Source organism: Ostrea edulis, chromosome 6, assembly GCF_947568905.1.
Source record: "Ostrea edulis chromosome 6, xbOstEdul1.1, whole genome shotgun sequence".
Classification (NCBI taxonomy): Eukaryota; Metazoa; Mollusca; class Bivalvia; order Ostreida; family Ostreidae; genus Ostrea; species Ostrea edulis.
Genome location: NC_079169.1, coordinates 31,044,941 through 31,058,745, shown reverse-complemented (window position 1 = coordinate 31,058,745; position 13,805 = coordinate 31,044,941). Strand labels below are relative to the sequence as shown.

Below are 13,805 nucleotides of genomic sequence, written 5' to 3'. Positions count from 1 at the left end.
TCACTGGGCCAGAAAAGTTTACATTCACATGAAAGCTTTCTGATATAGTCCAGGTTCAATTTTGAAAAAATCATGGCCCCCAAGAGTAGGTTGGGGCCACAATAGGGGATCAAAGATTTACATGCGAATATATAGGAAAAATCTTTAAATATGAGCCAGGGTGACTCAGGTGAGCGATGTGGCCCATGGGCCTCTTGTTAGACTTTAGGCAGGCTTATCTCTAAGTATCAACACACTATTTAGGACTTTCCATTAAATAACTTGAGAAATCTTATTTATGATAGGTTTTAACTGAAGAAAACATTTTTTTTTTCAAAACTGTTCTCTCTTTTTTTAAGGTAATTCTTGGTAAAAAAAATTAACGTTTATGTGTGTTGAATTTGTATATTGATAAAGATTTAGAACACGGAATGTAATGTTTAACATTCTTTCTACACACTCTCTGTACACCAATCACTGATACATGTGCTGCACTTATTTCTAAATACAACAATGTAGTCCAAGCACTTTCTCTAAAATATTTATGCCCCCGAGATCGAAGATTGGGGGGCATATTGTTTTTGTCCTGTCTGTCATTCTGTCTGAAACTTTAACCTTGCTAATAACTTTTGAACAATAAGTGATAGAGCTTTGATATTTCACATGAGTATTCCTTGTGACAAGACCTTTCCGTGGGTACCAACATTTTTTACCCCGTGACCTTGACCTTGGAGTTTGACCTACTTTTTGAAAACTTTAACCTTGCTAATAACTTTTGAACAATAAGTGATAGAGCTTTGATATTTCACATGAGTATTCCTTGTGACCAGACCTTTCCGTGGGTACCAACATTTTTTACCCCGTGACCTTGACCTTGGAGTTTGACCTACTTTTTGAAAACTTTAACCTTGCTAATAACTTTTGAATAATAAGTGATAGAGCTTTGATATTTCACATGAGTATTCCTTGTGACAAGACCTTTCCGTGGGTACCAACATTTTTGACCCCGTGACCTTGACCTTGGAGTTTGACCTACTTTTTGAAAACTTTAACCTTGCTGATAACTTTTGAACAGTAAGTGATAGAGCTTAGATATTTCACATGAGTATTCCTTGTGACCAGACCTTTCCGTGGGTATTGAACCTTTTGACCTTGACATTTGACCTACTTTTAATTTTTTTTTTACATTGGTCAAAACTTCTAAATGGTAAATATTAGAGCTTTCATATTGTACATGAGCACTTTTGACAAGATCTTTCTACTGGTACCAAGATATTTGCCCTTGTGACCTTGGCCATCTTCGGAATTGGCCATTATCGGGGGCATTTGTGTTTCACAAACACATCTTGTTTTTTTATAAATACAGTGCTCCTTCAATATATACTGCCAAGTTTTGTTCAAGACCAATTTGGGCCATAAAGTGGGGGTGACAATACAATAAATTCACTGGTACTGACAATTTACTGAGCAGTCAAAAAAAATTTCAGTCACGTAATTTATTAGGGCTACATTCTGTATAAACATTTAGATAATCGTATGTTTTATGCAGCAATTATTCGTAATTAACTTAACCACCTGAATACGTTGTCCAGCCTGTTGCACTTCCACGCACCACTCTCACAGTACAGGTGTGATTATAGGTGTTAGGTAATATTGGCATTAATATTGAGGGCAAACCCCATAAAATTTGAACATTTGTTTGTGAAATCAGTGGCATATGGCATTATGCAGAGTTGGCATTATATAATGGGGGTGTTAACACAGGGAGAAATCTGTTCTATAACAGGGGGGAGGGGGGCGCAATATATCGAGGAAGCACTGTACATTAGTTTTCCAAAATAATACAGGTACATATAATGTATGTGTTATGTTACTAAAGTATAATGATAATATGGTAACAATATTCAATAGTATTTCCAGAATAAATTATATTTACATGTACACATGTATTATATACACTTATTTGTATTAGAGATAATATTTTGATGTCAGATGCAGAGGATAACTAAACAATCTTTCACCAGAAAAAACCCTGAGGTTTAAAGTTTTGCTTGCACTACTAACTGATATTAACCCATGCAGTGACCAAACACAATGTACTACATGTATATTCCGAAAACATTGTTTGCTAACAATCTCCCTATGCTTAGCCTGCTTACATATGGCTGATAGGGACTACTATATGGAGCAAATACAGTAAAGGAGAAATGTTCTCTGAAATTCAGCATTTTTTTAAAAAAAAAGTATATGAGCATTTTAGTGAACAGATAGAATTGGTAAAGGGAAAAATGATTGGACCAGTGCAGAAAAGTAAGCTTTAGACTGGGAAAAGTACAATATGCTATGAAAAATGTTTTGGGAACTTTGCAGGAATTTGGAGTGAAATTAACAATTATTTAGCACAACATAAAATTAAATTTGTTTAGCTTAAATACATGTACTATCATGCAAATGTGAATAAGTCGAAAATTTCACTTAATATTTTGTCAGACCCTAACCATCTGGCAAAATAATGAACATCTTATAAGTATAGAATAATTATACCATCTAACAGATAGTGATTACAGGCTTACCACCTTTTATATGCAGATCCTAATCCTGACATCATACAGGTGCTAAGTGTTCCCAATAAGGAATACTTTTTAGCTCATCTGAGCTGAAAGCTCAAGTGAGCTTTTCTGATTGCCTGTTGTCTGTCGTCTATCAGTTTGTAAACTTTTTACATTTTCGACTTCTTCTCCAGAACCACTGGGTCAATTTTGACCAAACTTGACAAAAAACATCCTTGGGTGAAGGGCTTTCAAGTTGTTTAAGGTATTCAATGTATAATGACCATATTTCATATCTAATAAATGGATGGTGGAATATTTTCAATCATGGTATCATTTTGAAGGGTTCATCAAATAAAAATAACCCACGGTAGGAATTTTCAAAATTTTGTTTACTGCTTGATATATTTCAACTAGAATTTAACATTGAAGTATATGGGAAAAGCATCTTTTATTACAATATTTTAAAAACAGATTATATATTCATACTAATCTCTTGGTAGAAAGTTACATACACTTTCTTTTTATGAAAATATGAAATAAATTTAATCATTGACCACACACATTTTTAGAAAATTAGATTTTTCTTATTTTTACAAAGGGCAGACAACTCTTTCAAAAAGCCTTAAGTGCAAAAAGGTCAGCTTCTAATCATTTACCAGTCATATGAATTTCATCTGCTTCACTTTCATCATTATTTAACAATAAAGTTTTATGTTGATCTGAATCCTTCAAAATTGTTCATTATTCTTTCATTATACTTGGAATACCTTAAATGAAGGGCCATGCCCCCCTCAAAAATGGGAGATAATCACAAAAATGCAAAACTAGGGTTGGGGTCATTTAAAAATCCTCTTTTCTAGAACCATTCGGCCAGAAGAGCTAAAATTTACATGAAAGCTTCCTGACATAGTGCAGATTCAAGTTTGTTAAAACCATGACCCCCAGGGGTAGGTTGGGGCCACAATAGGGGATCAAAGTTTTACATGCAAATACATGGGGAAAATCTTCTCAAGAGTCACTGGGCCAGAAAAGTTTACATTTATATGAAAACTTCCTGACATAGTGCAGAGTTAATTTTGTTAAATTCATGGCCCCCGGGAGTAGGGTGGGGTCGCAATAGGGGATCAAAGTTTTACATACAAAATATAGGGAAAATCATTAAAAAATCTTCATTTGAAGAATCACTGGGCCAGAAAGTTTTTCATTTACATAAAGGCTTCCTGACATAGTACAGATTCAAGTTTGTTAAAATCATGCCCTCCGGGGGAAGGGTGGGGTCACAATAGGGGATCAAAGTTTTACATACAAATATATAGAGAAAATGTTTAAAAATCTTCTTTTCAAGAACCATTGGGCCAAAGAAATTTACATTTACATGAAAGCTTCCTGACATAATGCAGATTCAATTTTGTAAATATCATGGCCCCCGGGGTAGGTTGGGGCCACAATAGGGATCAAAGTTTTACATGCAAATATATAGGGAAAATCTTTAAATATGGGCCAAGGTGAGCAATGTGACCCATGTGCCTCTTTAGATTTTCATAGATATATTCAAACATTGGAATTCTTAATAAAACCTTATCAATAGTGTAATACAAAGTAATTGCTAATGTGCTAACAATGGTTGATATGCAGGAGTGTGTTTTACAAAAGAACATACGACTTATGACCAACTTTACATACAATTTAAGACTTGCAGTTTTGTCATAAATTGCTTTGTAAAACTGTAAAATTGTATACTGGCCCAGAATATAAAAGACCAGTCATAAAAGAATTTCAGAAATATGAACTGTATGTTTGTAATATTTCCTCTATTACATGTATATTGATTTGTCAGTTTCCTCCAGTTTTATGATAGTCATCAATATGCTGAAATATACACTCAAGGCAAATTATAACCAGTGCACATAAAGATACTGAAAAATAAATACTCTTGCATAATTTCTTTTCAAAATCTATTTTCATGCTTTTTAAATTATGACAATTCTGTACAAATATTCTGATTAGGTTATTTTTACTACTGTTTTAATATCAGGCTTACCGTGAAAATGAAACTGCAGTGAAAATGAGGTTCTATACAATATTGAAAATGTTGAACCGAAATTGTTGTTTTTCAGCGGATACAGACTCGTCAGCCAACACAATATCTTATGTCATCCTGAACCCGACTCCCATGAGAAAGCTCCGAGTGGGGGACATTGTGTAAGTTCTCTACAGAGTTCATTTCCATGGAAACTGCACCTGAGTTGCAGTTGTATCATATTGTAATGTTAATGTTATGCAGTGACATATCAAATGAGCATTACCTATAGACTTCTTTGAAATTCTTACAGATATGTTATACAACCGAGCAGCATGGCGGCCATTCCTAGCAGTAAGACGAGGTGGAACATGGTTAGGAATGCCTTTACGAGCAGGCCCTCTGTGTCGAGGTCCTTTAGTAATCCCGCTGCCTCCAACATATCACCAACCAGTAAAAACAATGGAAACCTCCTCAAGCGCACCTCCAGTGGCTCCGGGGAACTATATGCCAAAGAAAGCGAGGCCGTCTTTGTGTTTTCAGGAACAAAAAGAAAGCCCAGTAACTCCGTTAAAACTCTGAGCTTTAAGGAGCCGGAGAGGGAGGATTTGTTACAATCTGAAATCATCCCTGAACCTGGGATATTAGAGAGGAAAGTTTCCCGATTCACTGTTCACACTGCTGTGGATGAGTAAATCTGTAGACTATCAATATCTGAAATCATCCCTGAACATGGGATACTGCAGAGGAAAGTTTCCCAATTCACTGTTCACAGTGCTGTGGATGATTAAATCTGTACACTATCAGTAGCTTTTTTTTTAGTTTCTATGTGTATTTCACTTTTTGCTTTCTTGTACATGTGAGATTTGCACGGTTAAGGTATTATATTTTACTAGATATTTCACTGATGTGATGGGGAACTGGAGACCAGCTTTGATGAGCTCTGACATCAAAGTCATTATATATTGTTCAATAATGGCGATTTAATCCTTTCATGTAAGAATGGGGGCAGTGCTTCAAAGTATAGGGCATTAATTTTTTTAGTGGATATGATAGACTTGCTTGCACAAAGTCAGGTTCGTCATTTAGTTTGTAGAAAAGCTGTATTATAATTTGTGTTCTTGAGGATCTAAAAGTTCTAACACAGTACATGAGAAAAATACAAATTGACCATAAGCTGTGAATAGACTAAAAAGTCAGATTTTCAGTTCAATCAAAACCATAAAATATTGTTATTTAAATTCGGTAAAATTCATGAGGAGAATAGATTTTGAAATGATTCAAATTGTCAGTAAAGTATTTGTGTGAGTTTAACAAGTCGAGAATGATTATGTAATTGTTGACTCGAGTCTACTCTCAGTTTATGGGCGTGGAGCCTGGTTTACCTGTTGGTTGACATGTGTGGCACCACAAAGGCTTCATCTCACAGACAAAATATAGTGATCCTTTGCAGGTTTTTTTTTTATAAACTGAGGGAATGAAAAGGGTTGGTCGTGTCAAGTTAAGATTATTGTGGTAGATTTTGTAGAAATGTTGTTTATATATGTTCTTGTTGATGTACCTGTACATACAGTATGTAAGCTATTGATTTGTCCAAGTACAAAGTAATTCCAAATCTGCCATGTATTCAGAACAGTCTCTGTATTCTAGATTATGTATTTCCTTTACATTCTTCCTGAATATCTGTTATTGTACCCCCACCCCCCCCCCCCCCCCCCCCCCCCTTCATCTTACTACACATCTCATAATTACTGGTTAGATAAAGAAGGGTTTTATGAGTGATTTTGGTTTTATTAAATCCTCTGTGTTTCTATAGTGAAATATATTAGAGCTATTTACTGTGGCAGTAATTAAGAGCCATCATCAAACTGATTTTATACTTCATTGAATGAATATCTCAGGTTATAACTAACTGTGGTGTGCCAAAGACTCTCTGTATTTGAGATTATTTAAATAGTGTGTTGAGATCGTTTGAAGTCAGTGTTAATGCTGACACTGGATAGTGTTACTGTACAATACTAGTACAGTAAAAGATGCTTATAATGAACTCTCTTATAGCGAACTTATGCTTATTGCGAAGTGATATTTTTAACGAACTTTGTTTGCTGCCCAGGAGGTTTGCTATAACCATGTTTTACTGTAATTGTTTTCCATACTTGCATTGATTTGTGTACATGTGTACATCTATACATTGTATATACTAATTTTATTCGGGCTTGTTTTATGTAACCAGAGACAAGGAACCACAAATAATCTGTCAATTCTAATTTTCAGGATCAAGTTTTTTTTATAAATTGTGTCTTTAATTTTAAATGGCGTAAAATTATTCAGGCCTTTGTGATAAATTGTTAGTAAATGCATTGTGTCAGACTTTTTTTTTGTGGATAGATTTTGGGGTATTATACTCAGTAAAAGAAATGGTTCAACTTTTTTTATCGGAATTATTTTCATCTTGTCAGAGAAGTTGACGAGAACCTCAAAATAGGTACAATTTTTTTTATCAACTGATGTTTACTTAAAAGGCGTGTTCAGTCAGCTATAATGGTGTGTTAATGGAAGATCATTTTCATCTGGTGCTGAGCAATAAAGAAATAGAATGTTCTTTAGATGTGTCAGGATTTAAAATCTCTTATTTTGTTTACTAGTATTTAAAACAGTATTCACATCTTTTTATTTTAAGTATTTTACCTTTTGATGATCAAAAGTATACACTAGCTAGTATCTCATGTAGATGTATATAATTCATGTAAATGTCACTTTTTAGACTTCAAAATGATATTTTAACTGTTTAAAACTGTCAGTAGGTTGTGTGCTGTAACATAGAATACGGTAAGTAGTTAGTAGACTATAGCCCCAGAATACGATCTGAGAGTACTACTCTACAGTAGTTCAATCTCGACTCCACAAGAATCTCATCATCATCATCCTCTAATTACATTCCAAACAGTTTTGGTATTCCAATGAAGAGTCTTGCCATATCAGGTTTTCAGGCCAATCTGGTTAAAATCAGATCCTATGATCCGCTCACGTAGATTCCTATACTAGTATAGTGATCTACGTGAGTGGATCATAGGATCTAATTTTAATCAGATTAGTTTTCAGGCAATAATTCCTTTTTTTAGTACTGATTGAATTATATATTTTTTTATGAAAGAATCTTTATTTTGTCTATGCCAAACGTTTTGCAGAAAAAAATTCCTGTTTGCTGTGAATTGAAATATACATGTCTGTGTTATGTATAATTGGTGCTTAGCTTGTGAACCCATTTCTCTGTCAAGTCATCCCAGTTGTGTTAATGATAACTAGTTGATATTTTGTTTTGCCATTAAGTATGTGCTATGCATCCATATTGATTGCAGTCGTCTTCCTTTGTTTTATATTCAAGTTGTGGACTATTAAAAATGTCTTCAACCCCATTTTGTGTTCTGTCAATGTTTCAGTTTCTTCAGAGACCACAATAGTGCACACTGTTCTAGGATAAGTACTGAGTATATTGTAATGGAACTGTTCTAAGATAAGTACTGAGTGTATTGTGATGGTACTGTTCTAAGATAAGTACTGTGTGATTGTGATGGTACTGTTCTAAGATAAGTACTGAGTGTATTGTGATGGTACTGTTCTAAGATAAGTACTGTGTGATTGTGATGGTACTGTTCCAAGATAAGTACTGAGTGTATTGTAATGGAACTGTTCTAAGATAAGTACTGTGTGATTGTGATGGTACTGTTCTAAGATAAGTACTGTGTGATTGTGATGGTACTGTTCCAAGATAAGTACTGAGTGTATTGTGATGGTACTGTTCTAAGATAAGTACTGAGTGTATTGTGATGGTACTGTTCTAGGATAAGTACTGTGTGTATTGTAATGGTACTGTTCTAGGATAAGTACTGAGTGTATTGTAATGGTACTGTTCTAGGATAAGTACTGTATGTATTATAATGGCACTGTTCTAAGATAAGTACTGAGCGTATTGTGATGGTACTGTTCTAAGATAAGTACTGAGTGTATTGTGATGGTACTGTTCTAGGATAAGTACTGAGTGTATTGTAATGGTACTGTTCTAGGATAAGTACTGAGTGTATTGTAATGGTACTGTTCTAGGATAAGTACTGATTGTATTGTGATGGTACTGTTCTAAGATAAGTACTGTGTGTATTGTGATGGTACTGTTCTAGGATAAATACTGAGTGTATTGTGATGGTACTGTTCTAGGATAAGTACTGAGTGTATTGTAATCGTACTGTTCTAAGATAAGTACTGAGTGTATTGTGATGGTACTGTTCTAAGATAAGTACTAAGTGTATTGCAATGGTACTGTTCTAGGATAAGTACTGAGTGTATTGTAATGGTACTGTTCTAGGATAAGTACTGAGTGTATTGTGATGATACTGTTCCAAGATAAGTACTGAGTGTATTGTGATGGTACTGTTCTAAGATAAGTACTGAGTGTATTGTGATGGTACTGTTCTAGGATAAGTACTGAGTGTATTGTAATGGTACTGTTCTAGGATAAATACTGAGTGTATTGTGATGGTACTGTTCTAGGATAAGTACTGAGTGTATTGTAATGGTACTGTTCTAAGATAAGTACTGAGTGTATTGTGATGGTCCTGTTCTAGGATAAGTACTGAGTGTATTGTGATGGTACTGTTCTAGGATAAGTACTGAGTGTATTGTGATGGTACTGTTCTAGGATAAGTACTGAGTGTATTGTAATGGTACTGTTCTAAGATAAATACTGAGTGTATTGTAATGGTACTGTTCTAAGATAAGTACTGAGTGTATTATAATGGTACTGTTCTAAGATGAATACTGAGTATATTGTGATGGGAATGTTCTAGGATAAGTACTGAGTGTATTGTGATGGTACTGTTCCAAGATAAGTACTGAGTGTATTGTGATGGTACTGTTCTAGGATAAGTACTGAGTGTATTGTGATGATACTGTTCTAAGATAAGTACTGAGTGTATTGTGATGGTACTGTTCTAAGATAAGTACTGAGTGTATTGTGATGGTACTGTTCTAGGATAAGTACTGAGTGTATTGTAATGGTACTGTTCTAGGATAAATACTGAGTGTATTGTGATGGTACTGTTCTAGGATAAGTACTGAGTGTATTGTAATGGTACTGTTCTAAGATAAGTACTGAGTGTATTGTGATGGTCCTGTTCTAGGATAAGTACTGAGTGTATTGTGATGGTACTGTTCTAGGATAAGTACTGAGTGTATTGTGATGGTACTGTTCTAGGATAAGTACTGAGTGTATTGTGATGGTACTGTTCTAAGATAAGTACTGAGTGTATTGTAATGGTACTGTTCTAAGATAAATACTGAGTGTATTGTAATGGTACTGTTCTAAGATAAGTACTGAGTGTATTATAATGGTACTGTTCTAAGATGAATACTGAGTATATTGTGATGGGAATGTTCTAGGATAAGTACTGAGTGTATTGTGATGGTACTGTTCCAAGATAAGTACTGAGTGTATTGTGATGGTACTGTTCTAGGATAAGTACTGTGTGATTGTGATGGTACTGTTCCAAGATAAGTACTGAGTGTATTGTGATGGTACTGTTCTAGGATAAATACTGAGTGTATTGTGATGGTACTGTTCTAAGATGAATACTGAGTGTATTGTGATGGTACTGTTGAGAATAAGTACTGAGTGTATTCTGATGGTACTGTTTACAAACACTTCATTGACCATCTTATTTCCCCCAACAGAATTAATGTTTAATTTAGCATGATTTATATTTTTCTCTTGTTTATAACTATAATATAAACTAGGAACACTGAAACTGGTGTGTCCCCTTCCATTTTCCATAGTTTTTTTAAAAACATTTTTAGAGATGTGATCTTTTAAAGTGGAAAATTAAGAGTTATGATACATAAGATTCACCTAAGTACATGTATATGTATTTGTGCTTCAACCAGCATGTGATATGTTGTGAACATAATGATGGTAATATAAACATATCAAAAGCAAAAGACAAAAAAGTTATGGTCCAGACAAAAAAAAAAATGCCCCAAAACTCTGTCATTTGACCTTTACATCAAAGGTCATTAAAATGGTATGTGACACACTCTCATACCATGGTATACCCACATACCAAAATATCAAAGGCCTCTGTCTGTCCATCTGTCTGTAAACTTTTCATACTTTCGACTTATTCTCCAGAACCACTTAGCCAATTTCAACCAAACTTGGTGCAAATCATCCTTGGGTGAAGGGGATTCACATTTGTTCAAATGAAGGACCATGCCCCCTTCAAAGAGGAGATAATCACAAAAGTGCAAAAATAGGGTGGGGTCATTCAAAAATCTTTTCAAGAACCACTAGGCCAAAAAAGTTGAAATTTACATGAAAGCTTCTTGACATAGTGGAAATTCAAATTTGTCAAAATCATGACCCCCGGGGGTAGGATGGGGCCACAAAAGGGGATGAAAATTTTAATGCGAATATATAGGGAAAATCTTTAAAAGTCTTCTTCTCAAGAACCATCTGGACATAAGAGTGAAGATTTACCAGAAAGCTTCCTGGTATAAAGTAGATTCAAGTTTGTTCAGATCATGGTCCCTGGCAATAGGATGGGGCCACAATAGAGGATCAAAGTTTTACATATAAAATATATAGGAACTTTTTTTTAGATCTTCTCATGAACCACCAAACCAGAAAAATTTACATTTACATGAAAGCTTCCTGACATAGTGCAGATTCAAGTTTGTTAAAACCATGGTCCCCAGGGGTAGGTTGCCACCACAATAGGGGATCAAAGTTTTACATGCAAATATATATGGAAAATCTTCTTCTTACCAAACCAGAAAAGTTTATATTTACATGAAAGCTTCCTGACATAGTGCAGATTCAAGTTTGTAAAAATCATGGCCCTCATGGGTAGGGTGGCACCACAATAGGGGATCAAAGTTTTACATACAAATATCTAGGGAAAATCTTTTAAAATCTTCTTCTCAAGAACCACAGGGCCAGAAAAGTTTACATTTACATTAAAGCTTTCTGAAAATATTAACAGCTGTGAAGGAGAAACTTCAAACGTACTGTGCGACTAGATATGCCAGAAGTGGTGTAACTCAAATATGGATTTTTAAAAAAATCTAAAGAAGCGTTAGTAAACTTGAAATCGCAAAACTTTTCTCAAATCAACAACATCAAAATGTATGATTTTTCAACACTTCACACGACCATTCCTCACGATCAATTCAAGACAGTCATCCAAAAATATTACTTTGTTAAACACCATTCTGATTCCACAAGTACTCTGAAGTTGAAATAAAAAATATGCTAGAGTTACTCATTTATAATGTTTTCATGGTTTTTGGTGATCAGGTCTTCCAATAGTCTGTTGCAATTCTTGTGGGCATGAACTGAGCGCCTTTGTTAGCTGTTCATATGAAGCAGAATTTATTCAAAAACTTTTACGTGAGAAGAAAAAATCTCTTGCTGTGGCCTTCAATACAACATTTAGATATGTCGATGACGTTTTATCAATTAACAATATAATAACTTTCATTCATATCTCAATTCGATATATCCCTGTGAGCTCGAAATAAAAGACACCATAGAGTCATCCACTTCTGCTTCATACTTTAGATATTTTATTGAAAGTAGATATTAACGGCAAACAATCAGCTCAACTTTACGACAAACGGGATGACTTCAGCTTCTCCATCGTCAACTTCTAGCCCTATTTATGTAGCAATATTCCATTATCACCTGCATATGGTGTTTATATCTCTCAACTGATTCCATACGCAAGAGCTTAAATCATTCTGCGTATAGTCAGTTTTTGAATCAAGGCAAGCTACTGACAAACAAGTTGATGGTACAGGGGTTTCAACAGTCTCGTTTAAAGTCGGCATTTTGCAAATTTTATGGTCATTATAACGATCTACTTTGCCAATACAACCTATCATTGGGTCAAATGGTGTCTGACTTGTTTCATACCGATTGTTAGACTGTTCTTGGCACACTGATTTTGACTACGGATAACTCTGTTTAACTGATCAAGAAGTAGGGCTCACGGCGGTGTGACCGGTCGACAGGGGATACTTGCGCCTCCTAGGCACCTGATCCCACCTCTGGTGTGTCCAGGAGTCCTTGTTTGCCCAGCTATCTATTTTGTAATGCTTATAGGAGTTGTGGGATTAATCACTATTAGTGATCTTCATCTTTTTTAGTGTAGATTCAAGTTTATAAAAAAAACCATGGCCCCCGCGGATAAGTTGGGGGTCACAATAGGAATCAAAATTTTACATACGAATATGTATGGGGAAAATCTTTAGATATGGGCCAAGATGATCGATGTGGCCCAAAGGCCTCTTGTTGCACATAAGGTTTTCTTGTCAACTGTCCCGTGTCAGGGTCAGAGAAATGGTATAAGCATGAAATGGCTCAAGGTGAATTTATGTGATATTGAGAATAACTTTAGGTTTTCTACTATGTCAGAGATACAGGGCGGGGTTCAAGGTGAGAGGGATAGCTTGAGCCACGCCCCCGACCTGTATCTCTAAAACAGTAGAAAACAAGAACTCTAATGACTTGCAGGGCCGTTATTTCCCTCAAAGTTAGACTGAATATCGGATTCGCTCCCATTGACAAAATCTCGTCCATTTTCCCAATTTTATGTGCAAAATCTCCCAAATGTATTTATATGATTGATTGATTAAATATTGTTTAACATCCCTCTCAAGAATCTTTTGCTCATATGGAGACGTCGCCACTGCCGGTGAAGGGCTGCAAAATTTAGGCCTATGCTCAGCGCTTATGGCCATTGTAAGAGGCGACTAAATGGCGCGGTTCTTCGGATGAGACCGCGAAAACCGAGGTCCCGTGTCACAGTAGGTGTGGCACCAATCTGATTAAAATACAGATCTCTCAAATAGCGCACATCTCTGCGCTGTGCGCTATTTGAGAGATCTGTATTTTAATCAGATTGGTGTGGCACGATAAAGATCCCTCCCTGCTCAAAGGCCGTAAGCGCCGAGCATAGGCCTAAATTTTGCAGCCTTTCACCGGCATTGGTGACGTCTCCATAACAGTGAAATATTCTCGAGAGGGACGTTAAACAATATTCAATCAATCAATCAACCACTGCAGATTCATATTTAATTAAATCACCCCCCCCCCTTGGAACTAAAATAGGGACTCAAAGTATTTGTAGGAATTTTTTTTAAAAATCCAAAAGTTATAGGGCCACACTATATCATATTAATATGCAAACCTTCGTTTGCATTAA

The 13,805-nt window shown here is 35.4% G+C and overlaps 1 protein-coding gene across 12 annotated transcripts in view; it reads left to right on the top strand.

Moving 5' to 3' along the window:
- LOC125646647 (potassium channel subfamily T member 1-like) overlaps positions 1-7,967 on the top strand; it is a 41,966-nt gene extending 33,999 nt beyond the window's left edge. For all 12 annotated transcript variants that reach the window (XM_048873111.2, XM_048873106.2, XM_048873107.2 and 9 more), the window contains 2 exons: positions 4,649-4,733; positions 4,865-7,967. In XM_048873111.2, coding sequence (XP_048729068.2) covers positions 4,649-4,733; positions 4,865-5,246 — 467 coding nt within the window. In that variant the 3' untranslated portion in view covers positions 5,247-7,967. The remainder of the gene's footprint in view (positions 1-4,648; positions 4,734-4,864) is intronic.
- Positions 7,968-13,805: the final 5,838 nt, after the last annotated feature.